The 12615-nt window shown below is 62.9% G+C and overlaps 1 protein-coding gene across 4 annotated transcripts in view; it reads right to left on the bottom strand.

Annotated features, from left to right (window-relative positions):
- The window catches only part of PLD4 (phospholipase D family member 4), a 12875-nt gene extending 260 nt beyond the window's left edge, over positions 1–12615 (bottom strand). The window contains exons 1-11 of one of the 4 annotated variants that reach the window (XM_054447798.2): positions 12504–12615; positions 10261–10350; positions 9621–9814; positions 8555–8738; positions 8060–8180; positions 7379–7506; positions 6544–6744; positions 5576–5715; positions 5286–5451; positions 5108–5204; positions 4226–4697 (exon numbers count right to left, since the gene is read on the bottom strand). In XM_054447798.2, the coding sequence (XP_054303773.1) occupies positions 4498–4697; positions 5108–5204; positions 5286–5451; positions 5576–5715; positions 6544–6744; positions 7379–7506; positions 8060–8180; positions 8555–8738; positions 9621–9814; positions 10261–10350 (1521 nt within the window). In that variant the 5' untranslated portion in view covers positions 12504–12615 and the 3' untranslated portion in view covers positions 4226–4497. Of the gene's footprint in view, positions 1–4225; positions 4698–5107; positions 5205–5285; positions 5452–5575; positions 5716–6543; positions 6745–7378; positions 7507–8059; positions 8181–8554; positions 8739–9620; positions 9815–10260; positions 10372–12503 lie in introns of those variants that run through there. The other 3 variants (XM_054447799.2, XM_054447800.2, XM_054447796.1) reach the window with 3 other exon arrangements.

Below are 12615 nucleotides of genomic sequence, written 5' to 3'. Positions count from 1 at the left end.
CACAGACGCACAACCCTCCCTCCCTCCCTCCCTGTGGAGGCAGTGTGGGATGGGAGATGGAGTGCAGAGTGGGGACAGCACAGAAAGGTGTCCTTGGCCATCTTTAATGGCCCATCCTCAGAAGCTTCCTTCCCCACAGAGGCTCTCTTGGGCAGCCCACAGGAAGCAAATCCACATGGGGTAGCGGAGTGAGGTTCAAGGGGTTCCCTACAGTCTTTCAGTGGTCAGATCTCTTCCCAGCTGCCCTCAGATGCTCCTGCCAGGTTCATGGGTACGCAGTGTTCAAGGGGGCAGTTGGAACTTGCCCCCAGCTCCCTCCTGGCCTAGGTGGGCTCCTGGTGAGAAGTGCTCATGGCCCCCTGGGGAGGTGGCTGCTTTCATGGCTGTGGGTATGGGAGAAGAGCTGGGCTGTGAGCCAGTCTGGAGGACTGCAGTGCCTGGAGGGTGAAGGCCATTCCGAGGCTACCACTCGTGCTGCCCTGAGAGGTTCCAGAGGGGTGACAGCTGTGGGGTGCAGGAGCCTCGGCAGGGGAGAGGCTGGGTTCTTTCCCCATGCCACCATGGGCATATGTTCCCTGTGCTGAGTTGGGGAGGCCCGTGGGTGTCATCCAAGTCAGGGCACATAGAAGCCTCTAGAAAGTGAACTGACGCAGGTCCCCTGGGAGCTCATGAGCAGCGGAAGGGGGAAGGGAAATTTGGTGGACACTCATCCCAGTTAAGCAAGGCTGTCACCCTCTCCCTTCCCAGGGCTTCTTGCCTCCTCTACTCCAACTTGTGTGTGCCAGACAAGCTAGGTGAGTGCAGCCCAGGGGGAGGAGTCTGCTTGGCTCCATGGGGCTTTTGTCCCTCTCTGATCCAAGAGTCAAGGCCTGGGATAGTGGGGACCTTGGTGCTAGAGGCAGAGAGACAGCTGTCCCAGCATGTGAGGAGTGGCTGAGCAGCAGGGGCCCCCACAGGGTTCTCGCGTGGCCTTAGTTCTCTGTGTATGAGTTATCTATGCTGCATAAGAACATCACTACAAATTAGCAACTTAAAACAACACACATTTATGATCTCCCAGTTTCTGTGGATCAGGAGCCCAAGGCTTTGTTGGGTTCTCTGCTCAAGGTCCCATTAGGCTACAATCAAGATGTCAGCTGGGGCTGTGGTCTCCCCTTCAGGTATGTCCAGGAAAGGAGCCACTTCTGAAGCTCACGTTGTTGCTAGCCGCACTCAACTCCTTGTGGATGGGATGATTGAGGGCCCCAGTTTCTTGCTAGTTGGGGGCTGGAGGCGACCCCAGTACCCTGCTGCATGGGCCTCTTCATAGGACAGCTCATAGCCTAGCAGCTCACTTTTTAAAGCTAGCAAGGGATAGACTGCTATTCCTTGATAATGGTATAATCTTATGTCACATGATCACAGGGTGTCACAGGAGTGATATCCCATTACCTCTGTATTCTATTGGTTACAACAAGGCACAGGTCCTGCACACACTCAAGGTGAGATCACACAAGGGCATGCATACCAGGAGGTGGGGGTCAAGGGAGTCATTCTAGAGTCTGTCTGCTATAGCCCAGAAGAGGCCACATTGTGGCACCCTCCTGGGGTCTCCCAAGCCTTGTCAAGCTGGATTTCCTTTGGAATAGGCATCTGCCTTGAAGCAGGCCTCTGACAGTGCCACTGAGGTGTGACTGCCAGTCCCCAGGTGTGTGGAAAGAGGCCTTTCACTGGCTGAGGGCCACCAGCCAGTTGTCCAAATCACAGCCTGGAGCACAGAGCCCTCCTAGAACATAGTTGGCAGGCCAAGTGCTCGGAGACACATTCAGGTATAAGGCCAAGAACCAGGGAGCAAACCCACATGTGCAACCCTGAAGGGCAGAGCTTAGTCTGGGATGATATCGGCTTCTGAGCCAGGTGTTGCCACGCAGCTTTTTGCCAGATGGTTGCTGAGGAGATATGGAGCATGAATGAGGGATAGGAAGCCACAGGGAGCAGCCACTGCAACTGTCAGAGCTTGGCTTGGCCAAGTGCAGCTCACATACAAAGCAGCCCCCAGAGGCTCCTGAAGGCCTTGCAGGGCTGTGTGGATCCCCATCCCCCTGCAGCATCTGCAGCAAGCTTTTCACAAGCTTGGGCAGGGAGGCAGGATGGGTGTAGGAGACTTTCTGCACAGACAGAATGCTGAAGTCTAAGGTGTCCTTTAGATGGGGGAAGTATGAGGTCACCAATCGAACAGAAAAGTAACTTGTACTGTATCTGAGATGAACTTTGCTAGCTTTCCCCAAAGCAAAGAGGGAAGAGGAAGATACGGCTGAGTTCAGTGTGGCAGGGACACAAATGTAGGAAAGAAAAAACTAGAGAAGGGTAGGAAAAGAAAGTGGTGCCTCAAGACCGCGAGAGCATTCGGGGCACCCTGGGGTCCATTCAGCATCCAGTGCTCCTTCATACGGCTGAGCCATCCCTGAACTCCAGCCTAGTGTGGCCCCATGGACCTCCACCAGGGGAGGGTACCCTGTGGTCTTGGTCAGGAACCATCAGGTGAGATAAGCCAGGGTGCTTTGAGAAGCCTTCTGACCCAGCATTCATAGCAGAAGAGTGAGAACTGAGTTGCCAAACCTGGGTTCAAATCCTGCATCTGCAGGACAGGTGCCCAGGTGGCTCCCAGGATAGGGTGAGTTCCAGTGGAGCTGCATCCAAGTCCTCGTCTCAGACTGGAGTCACCTTCCTGCCCTCCAGCTCAAATGCTGGTCCTCTCAGCCCCATCCACCAATCCTGGGCACTGCATCCCCAGGACAACCCTGCCCCCACATTCTTGGACCCACCCTGCACAACAGCCCACAAACCACACAGCCCTGTGCACCCCTATCCTCGCCCGCCTGTCTCCCCAGCCCGCACGCAGGACCTGTCCCCTCAGCGGCGGGTCCCCTCCCACCCTCCCCTCACTCAGCCCCGGGTCGCCTCACGTCCTCCCTGTCCCCTCAGTCGCAGGTTCCCTCCCGCCCTCCCCGTCCCCTCAGCCCCGGGTCCCCTCCCGCCCTCCCCGTCCCCTCAGCCGCGGGTCCCCTCCGGCCCTCTCTGCCCCTTCAGCCGCGGGTCCCCTCCCGCCCTCCCCGTCCCCTCAGCCCCGGGTCCCCTCCCGCCCTCCCCGTCCCCTCAGTCCCGGGTCCCCTCCCGCCCTCCCCGTCCCCTCAGTCGTAGGTTCCCTCCCGCCCTCCCCGTCCCCCAGCCCCGGGTCCCCTCCCGCCCTCCCCGTCCCCCAGCCCCGGGTCCCCTCCCGCCCTCCCCGTCCCTTCAGCCGCGGGTCCCCTCCCGCCCTCCCCGTCCCCCCGGCCCCGGGTCCCCTCCCGCCCTCCCCGTCCCCTCGGCCGCGGGTCCCCTCCCGCCCTCCCTGTCCCCTCAGCCGCGGGTCCCCTCCCGCCCTCTCTGCCCCTTCAGCCGCGGGTCCCCTACCGCCCTCCCTGTCCCCCAGCCCCGGGTCCCCTCCCGCCCTCCCCGTCCCCCAGCCCCGGGTCCCCTCCCGCCCTCCCCGTCCCCTCGGCCGCGGGTCCCCTCCCGCCCTCCCCGTCCCCTCAGCCGCGGGTCCCCTCCCGCCCTCTCTGCCCCTTCAGCCGCGGGTCCCCTACCGCCCTCCCTGTCCCCCAGCCCCGGGTCCCCTCCCGCCCTCCCCGTCCCCTCAGTCGCGGGTCCCCTCCCGCCCTCCCCGTCCCCTCAGTCGCGGGTCCCCTCCCGCCCTCCCCGTCCCCTCAGTCGCGGGTCCCCTCCCGCCCTCCCTGTCCCCTCAGTCGCGGGTCCCCTCCCGCCCTCCCTGTCCCCTCAGCCGCGGGTCCCCTCCCGCCCTCTCTGTCCCCTCAACCCGGCTCCCCTCCCGCGCCGCGCCTGTCCGGCGCCGTAGGAGCTGCCCCCTGGCGGTGGGTGCGCGGCGCTGCGCCTTGGTCTGCGTTCCCTCCGCTGGAGTTCCAGGCGTGGGCTCCGCGCCTCTCGCTTCCCCCGGCAGCCTCGGGGCGGGAATTTCGGTTCCGGAGCGCGGCAGCCCGGCGCGGGGTGGGCGGTGGAGGGTTCGCTCCGCCTGGGAGGCCCGTCTGGTCCCCGCCCCGCCCCGCCCCGGGTTCTCGCGGACCCGGGACTAGCTGAGGCGCTGCCACGGCGGTCGCGCGGCGCAGTTTCGCAGGGGCGGGCGCGTGGAGGCGGGCCCTTGGCAAGAGGATGAAGGGCCGCCCGCGCTGGACTCACACAGAGGCACCGGGAAGCCACGAGTGTTTTTTAGGCCTGGCCTGTGGGCCAGGAGTCAGGGAAGGGGCTTCCTGAAGGGCTCCCTGGAGGAGGTGGGGCTTGGGGGGGGCTGGACTCGGAAATCAGAGAGCAGGCGGGCGGTTTGCGGCGCCCGGGCGGTCGCAGGCGGATCCTGGCGCAGTGCGGACCCGGGCTGCTTGCGGGAGGAAGCGGCTGAAGCCCAGGCCGGGGTCAGAGGGGAGGGCGGGTGCGGGGCGGGGTCGCCGAGAGAAAAAGGGGCCCCCCTCAGCCCTGCCAAACGCAGTCCTGGCCCGGAGCCTGTCCGTCCAGGCCGACGGCGTAGCGCGAACTCCAGTCCCGCTCAAAGAGCTGCCGCAGCTGCTCCTGCACCGTGGCCCCCGCGGGCTGCGCGCCAGGGCTCTGGGTGACCACCAAGCCCACCCCCGCCGTGCTGCTGAAGTAATCCTCCGACCAGTTGGAGGTGCCTGCGGGGAGGACGGAGGAGACACTGGGGCGCCGGCTCCCCCAGGCCCCTCTGCAGCCCGCTCAGCGCCAGGCCCGGCCACGGGTTTGGGGACTGTTGGCAGCTGGCCCTTCCGCTGTCATCAGACTCCAGCCGGGGAAGCCCCTCGCTTAGGTGCGGGAGGCACAGCTGGTCGCGGTAGAACTCCACCCTCATCACTCGGGGACAGGCGTCCTGACTCAGTGTTCTGGGGCCCTGTGGGGCCAGGTGACAGGCGGGTGGCCTGGTCCCCGGAACTCCAATGGAGACCCCGTCCCCCTTCAGCAGCAGCCCCTCTGTCCTGAGGTGTCCACGCCGGTCACAAAGCCAGTGCCTCCCTCGCCCATGCCTGGCCACCACCTCGCCCGTGCCTGGCCATCTGTTCGCGCTCACCTATGTAGGCTGCTTTCTCCGTAACCATGAACTTGCTGTGGTTCACCCTGCTGAAGGGGATGTTGGAATGATTCCCCACCGGCACGATGAAGACTTTCTTAGGGGAGCAGAGGCAGCGCGTCAGGAAGGGTGGCAGGAGGGCCGCCTTCCCCACGCCCGGCCGGGAGCGCGCCCTCACCACGTCCACAGAGACGTTGGCCGCGGGGTTGCTGAGCGCCTGCAGGGACCGCAGGTAGGGGAACATGGTGGGGTCCGTGTTGAGTCCGCAGCTGACCAGCAGGCGCACGCGCACGCCCTTGCTGAAGGCTGCCGCCCGCAGCGCGTTGTCCAGCACCGGCCAGTACCTTGGGGTGGGGAGGGACGGGGCTCTGCTTACAAGCCGGGCCCGACAGGGGTCCCAGCAGGAGGGGACGTGCCCAGGAGCTGCCCGTCAGCAGAGCAGGCCGCCCGCCTCCCACTCAGACCTACCTGGGGGGGTGGCTGAAGCGCGTGGTGGGGAAATACTCCATCACGCAGGCATAGATGAACTCCTGGGCGCTCCCCATCACCGCCAGCAGCGCCTCCAGGTCCCGGGTGCGGCCCTGGGGACAGAGTGCTGGTGGCGACGCCTGTGACGGGAGAGGGACCCCTGAAAGCTCTGCCAGCCCAGCCCATTCTGGACTTGTGACCCCACCATGCACCACCGAAGAGGCCCCATGTGGTGGTGGAGGGAGGGGGCCCAGATGCCTGGAAATGTGAGGAAAGAAGGGGTCGGCTCAACAAGGGTCCTGGGGACTGGCTCTGAGGCCTGGCAGAGAGAGTGGGGAAGCAGCTGGACTGCCCTGGGCTCTAGGCTGGATTGACCTCCCAGAAACAGTTCCTGGCCACAGGGAAGCTTCTCCACTCCCTTCAGGGTGCCACCCCCATCCCCATCTAGGGAGGCTTCCCTTGTTCTGATACAGCCTCTACTACAGACCAGTCCCTAGGCTGGCTGGAGGGCTGTCCACTCCCACCCCCGTGGGCTGATAAAGGAGGATCTGCCTACCCCTCACTCTTCCATTCCTTCCCCACAGAGCAAGTGGGGTTCCCCTCACTCTCCAGTGCCCAGCTAAGCCGCTTGGCCTCGCCCAGGAGTCTGGAGACTCCCAGGGCCCCGGGTCCTCCCACCACCTCCCAGGCAGCCTGTTTCCCAGGGATGGTGCTGACCAGCTGTCCTCCTGGAGCTAAGCCTGCCTCCAGGCACAGCCCAGAGCCTGCTGATGCCAGCCTGCTGCTCACCCCAGGGTCACAGCCCCACCCATGGTGCTGGCTACCTGAGGACCCAGCTGATGCTGGCTACCTGAGGACCCAGCTGATGCTGCTGGTGTCTGCAGGGCCAGCCCAGAGGGCTCCCTGTGGATCTGGCCAGCCAGGGGAGAACAGGGGCCTCTGATGGGCTCCTTCTCAACCTGTCTTACTGAGAAGTAGGCAGTGGTGGGCACCCCATCAAAGAGGCCGTGGAAGGGCTGGAAACGGTTGATGTGAGATGAGAAGTTCTGAGGCCAGGTTTTGGGGAGGACAGCCTTGGGCACCCCCAGCACCCAGTAGGTCTGGAAGGTCTTCTCCAGGTCTTGGGCCAGGTGGCTGCAGTTATAGATGACAGCGCCAAGCTCCTTCACCTGCAGGGACCAAAGTCAGGCGCTGTGGGAGAAAAACCCCTCTATGGGGCCTCCACCCCACTCCACCCAGGCCGGGGATGCTGGGGCAGGTGCAGCCCCTGCCCGACTGGTCCGCACTTGCGGGAAGCATTGCATGTAGGAATCCGTAACAGAGTGTGCTGGTGGGAGGAGTGCCCAGCAGGTGCCTGTGTTTTTGAACATTGTATTCCAATGATCAAAGCAATACATGTTTATTACAAAAACAATTCTTAATGCATCAAGGCATTAAGAATGGGATCATTCTTAATCCCACTGTCAAGCGATAACCATGGTTGCCTTTGCCATGACCATTCTGACACGTTTTTCATGCACTGCTCTTCCTAAAAAGGCTTGTTTTGTAATCTGCATGCTTCCCTGGGTAATGTGACTAGAACATCTTTCCATGTCATTCAATGTGATTCCACAGCATGAGTTCAGTGGCTGTGTAGAATTCCATCATTTATTAGACCAGTCTCCGATTGTTTCTACCATGGTGAATTGTAAACAGGACTACACGACTTTCTCCAGATGCACTGAGATGTCAGGCCAAGTCCCCAGGAGTGCAGGAGGGGAAAAGCTTCAGGCAGGCCTTCTGTGTTAGGACCCTGGCACTCACCTGCGTCAGAGACCGCCAGTCCATGTTGGCACTGCCCATGTATATGTGCCGTCCATCCACAACCCAGAATTTGGAGTGCAAAACGCCCCCGGTGAGCCGCCCCATGGGCACCTGTCGTACATGGGCACCTGGTGGAGAGTTCAGGCAATGGGATGAACTAAGTCTTGCTAAGTGCCAGCTTCATGGTGAGCCTGACCCCAAGAACTTGACAGTGGGGTTCACTCAGATGTCCTCACAACAGTCCTACTAAGCTGCTGCTGCTATCCTCATCCCCATTTGATAGGTGAGGACACTGAGGGATAGACTGGCCCAGGATCCCTCTGGGCAGCTCAGCTCCAGAGCCTGCCTTTGTGGTGACTGCCCATGGCCTCTCGCTCCCCAGCCAGAGGTCTCAGCCTGAGCCTTCACCCACAGGTCAGCTGCTGGGCTCAGCAGGGCTCCGAGGCCACCCATGCTCTGCCCTGTGGAAAATGGCACTTTTGGTTCCTTGGAACCAGCCCTGTGCCCAGGTGAAGCTGACTCAAAGGACCTCAGAGCCCTGGGTCCTGCCCTCCTGGGGTGTCCTAGGGAAGTCCAGGACACCTTTCCCACTCCCACTTCTTTTCCTTGTCCCATGGTGCCAGCCAGACAGCCCATGCCTGACACTAGGGCAGTGGGGCCCAGCATGGTGCAGGTACCCACCTTGGGCAGCCAGGACCTGCAGGTCAGTGGACTTCCTGGCCAGTGTTGGGCTGCTGGTGGCCACAGCCAGGGAAATGTTCCTGCCCAGCAGCTGCTGCAGCTTCTGCAGAAGGGCCTCTCCCTGCAAGGCCAGGCCAGCCATGAGAGCTGATCTCAGGCTGCCCTCTCCTCCGCACCCCCACTAGGACCCATGCCCTCCTCAGGAGGCCCACCTATGACTGCCCACAGCTCAAGGTCAGGTCAAGTATCTGGATGACCCTTGGTGAGAGCCAAACTGCACCAGGCACAGTCTGAGTGTTTAGTCACCCAGAGGCCCAGCTCCTTGACACCTCTGCCCTTAGAGCCCCCAAAGGAGCGGCCTAATCCCTGTTCCATGCTAGACCCCACCACCAAGCTGAGCCCCCGGGCCTGGTGCCCGAGACGCCTGCATAGATGGGCAGCCTGACTTGCTGTGTTTCCAGCACCAGGATGTGGTGGGGCCAGGGCGGAGCGCACCAGCTGGGAAGATGAGTCGTTGACCCCGATGTCGGGCCCTGTGAGGGACCAGTAGTATGAAGCCACGTGGACGCTCTCCTGGGCAGTGTCCAGCAGCTGCAGCCAGGCCTGGCCCAGAGGCTGGGCAGAGGGGCTGCCGGCTGCAGATGGCAGGTCCTGGGGGATGCTTTCCACAAGGACAAGCCTGTGGAGAGAGCCACACTGGGCTCAGTATGGGTGCGGGAGCCCCCAGCCCGCCTCACATCACCTGCCCCATCCCGCTGCCAAGCCAGAGCAACTGCCACTCAGGTGGCCCCCGGGATGAGCCCAGGCCAAGAGTGCAGGGTAAGGGTTTAAGGTATAGGCAACAAAACAGACTGGGCAGGGTGGGCCTGAGCCCAGCATGCTGCTGGGGTGGGGACACCCAGGAGCAAGTTGGGAAGGAGCCTGAGAGGGGCTGCCTGGTCCAGAGCAGGCTAGACTGGGGGGTCCTGGCCCCACCAAGCCCTGAGGCACTGCCCACAAGGAGCAGCTGCTCCTGAAGCTGGGCCGAGTAGAGCAGAGCTGTGGAGTCTGGGGTCTGGGGTGGCCTCCTGGTGTGGAAGCCCTTGGTAGTGGCCAGAGCTGGCTTGGAAGGGAAAGATTGGGCCAGGGGCAGGTGAGCTCCCATTTCCAGGGGATGTGTGCAGGATGGCCCAACAGGTTCCTCCAGGGCAGTCCTGGGATTCCAGGACCCCAACAGCAGGGAAAGAAGGGTGGGAAGGAAGGCTGAGGGGCTGGAGGGGACAGTGACATTACCCCCAGGGGTGGAAGGACTGAGGGGGTGAGCCTCAGCACAGGCAGTGTTCTCCAGCCTGTCAGAGCCCCCAGGTGGCAGCCTCTGTTTGCTGCAAAAAGCACCACACGCCTGCCCCGTCCCCAGCCCCCACTCCAGCTCATATGGTTGTGGCCCTTCCTGGTGACCTGCACCTTCCTAGAGGAGCTGGTAGAGGGCCGCCCTTATCTCATGGGCAGATCCAAGGGCAGAAACACAGGCAGCAGCCCCAAACTGAGACCTGCCCCCGCAGGCCTCCATGGGCTCACTTACTGGCAGGAGTCCCTCTGCTGCCTGGCCTCCGCTTCCAGGGGCTCCCAAGCTGGGCTGGAACCATGCCCCCAGGACCTGGGCACGTCCTTGGGCTGCACCTGGCCCCAGGTGGGAGAACGGGGCACTTGCCACAAGAGGTAGATAAGAGCCACGGAGCCCAGCCACAGCACAGCCAGCACTCCCAGGACCTGCAACTGGATGGGGCAGCACCCGCAGGGTCACCAGACAGGTGGGGGCTTGACTTCTGGCTGGGCCATGATGGCCCCTCCAGTGCTGAGACAGAGACCATCTTGACTTCCTGGACCTGGGCTGCCACTGGGGTGGGACTACGGTGGACAAGGGAGAGGGGAGGGTGATACAGAGAAGGCCCCCAGCCCAGGGTGGTGGCGGGGGTCAGGGGGCCTGCAGCCCACTCTGCAATGCTGTGGCTCGTGGCAACTGGCTGTCCCCAGCACCTCCAGCAGGGGGATAAAGGGAAGGTCTGGAGCAGCCCAGGGAGGCTTCCCTTGCCCACTGGTCAGGGCACCTCTGCTTGGAGGCCCCTTGACTCAAGGCTGCTTGTGTCCTCTCCACTCTGGCTCAGAGCTCTTGAAAGGCCATTGATCCCAGCCACCTCCTCCCTGGGCCCCCCCAGTCCTACCGTGCCAGCCTCTCTGTCCCACGGGCGGTGGGGCGTCATGGAGCATGGCCACGTGGGGGCCCCTGCTGCTCTCCGAAGAGGCTTCAGCATCTGCACAGGGCAGCCTGGCATCACCAGCAGCTCCAGCTCTGCCCAGAACTGCCCCTCAGTGCCTGGGCAGCTGGGCACTGGGGACACCCCTGCACAGACACCCACATAAGCCCCCAAAAGCCCCCCACTCATGCCCGAGGTCACACCCTGGATGTTGGGGATGTGCTTTCCACAAGGACAAGCCGTGTGGGTGTTGGAGCCCGCAGCCGGCCACATGTCACCTGCCCTGTCCCCCGGCCAAGCCGGAGGGACTACTGCTAAGGCAGTCCCCAGGGCTGAGCCTGGGCCAAGCATGAGGGGCAGGGTGGGCGTCTGTGCCTGGCCACATAACCCAGCTTTCTGTGTCTCCCCTTTCAGGGTCTCCCACTCAGTGAGTATCTAGGTATTTGCATCTCAGTTCCCTGTTTCAACCACAACTGAAACTGCGTCTGAAAGGGCCGTTTCTGCTTTTGTTGCTTGGTCTTCTTATTGCTGGCCTATAAATAACTGCTTCCCTCCTGGGCTGGGCTCCTGTCTTGGCCCCACGGCAGCCCCTCCTGAGAGCCACAGGTCAGAGGGGGCAGCTGGGCAGCACCCTGGCTGGAGACGCTAGGCGTGGAGAGGGCAGAGATGGCGGCGGAGTGGGACCCCTGCACTGCTGGGAGAGGGGGTTGTCCTCTGCTGCAGGGACTTGCCTTGTCTCCTCAGAGTGGTCACCCCACAAGGAGCTGGGAGCCAGGCCATCTGGGCCCCATGAGATGTGGGCTCCCACCCCCACTCCTACCCCCAAAGCAAGCAGTCAGGCTGCCCCTGGTGCCACTATGGGGGAAAGGTGCCTCACAAGCACAGAGGCACCCTCCCTGGGTGCAGGGAGGGGTCTGTGCCCAGCATGGTCACCTGGCTGGCCAGCCTCTGACTGAGACATCCACCAGGGCAGGAGCTGGCTGGCCCCTGGCTGGGATGGGGAGGTCTCCGAGGTTTGGGGCCTGGGCCTGGGCAGTGCTGAGTGCCAGTGTCTGCAGCCAGGCTGGGAGCTGGGACCCAGGGGCTCTGTGGGTCGGCTGTCCACCCAGGAGCAGCCAGCTCAGCCTCCAGGCCTCTGGGGTTCGTCTGGGCTGTCCTCCCACGGGTCATGGCTGAGGGCTTTGAGAACATGGCCTGCCTCAGCATGGGGTGGAAACACCAGGAACACCATAGGAGTTGGGCCTGGGCTGTGTCTGCCCTGGAAACCAAGCGTTATGGGGGATTGGGGGTAGGAGCATAAACCAAGTGTGGGGACAGGGGACTCAGGCCAAGTCACTGCGGCCCAACTCCCCCCACACTAGGGGGTCCTGCAGAGGTGGGTCGGGTGCCGCCCCCACCCCAGAGCTGAACTCTGGGGGATGCTACCCCCACCCCACAGAGGAGACCTCAGGGTGCCCACCGTGTCCCCACTGTCCCCGGGGATTCAGGGCCCAGCATCAGGCCTTTGCCCTCCCCCACTAACTCTCAGGAGAGAAAACATGGAATCCTGGGCTGTGGCTGGTCAATGAGAGGAAACATGGAATCCTGGGCTGTGGCTGGGCAACGAGGTGCCAGGACTGTTCTTGAACAGCTGCTCCCCACCCTCCCTGCCCTCACCAGAGAGGGCCCTTGCTCCCTTAAATGCTCCAGGTAGATGGGCAGCTCAGAGCACAGAGGCCCTGCCTCTTGCAGGCCCCATCTCAGACTTGGAGCCTGTCCAAGGCCCCTCCCAGGACTACAGACCCCAGAGCGCCTCACCACCTCCTCCTGCAATGGAACCTGGGAGGCCCGCCAGCCAGGTTGGCTCAAGCTGAGAGACCCCTGCAGAGTAGGGCTGTAGCCCCCGGTCCCATGGTAGATAGCATAAGACCCTGCAGGCATCAGAGGTCATGGCTGAAGGTGCCAGATTTCCTGCCCTGCAGGACATTAGGCATGGCTGCCAGTCCCAGGCTGAGGTAGATGGCCCAGCTGTCACCTGGCTGGAGAGCCAGGGCCCTGCTTATCCCAGCTGCACAGGCTGGGGAAGGAGTGAGTCATCTACAGGACTAGCTGGAGGCTGTGTGACTCTCTGGACATGGGGTTGCTGGGAGGCTGAGGCCACAGGGAGGCAGACAGCAGCCGCTTCCCCAGGCCTGGCTTTTCTCAGCTGTCCTGGCCTCATTGGCACATACCTCTGGGGGTCCTGCCTTGGTGTCCCTCCTGATTCCAGCCACAGACTGCAGGCCCTCAGCTCACAGGGCAGGCTCGGTGCTGCCTGTGCTCCACGCCAACCTCCTCTTCTCT

Source organism: Pongo pygmaeus, chromosome 15, assembly GCF_028885625.2.
Source record: "Pongo pygmaeus isolate AG05252 chromosome 15, NHGRI_mPonPyg2-v2.0_pri, whole genome shotgun sequence".
NCBI lineage: Eukaryota > Metazoa > Chordata > Mammalia > Primates > Hominidae > Pongo > Pongo pygmaeus.
This window is presented reverse-complemented; position numbering and strand designations above follow the sequence as displayed.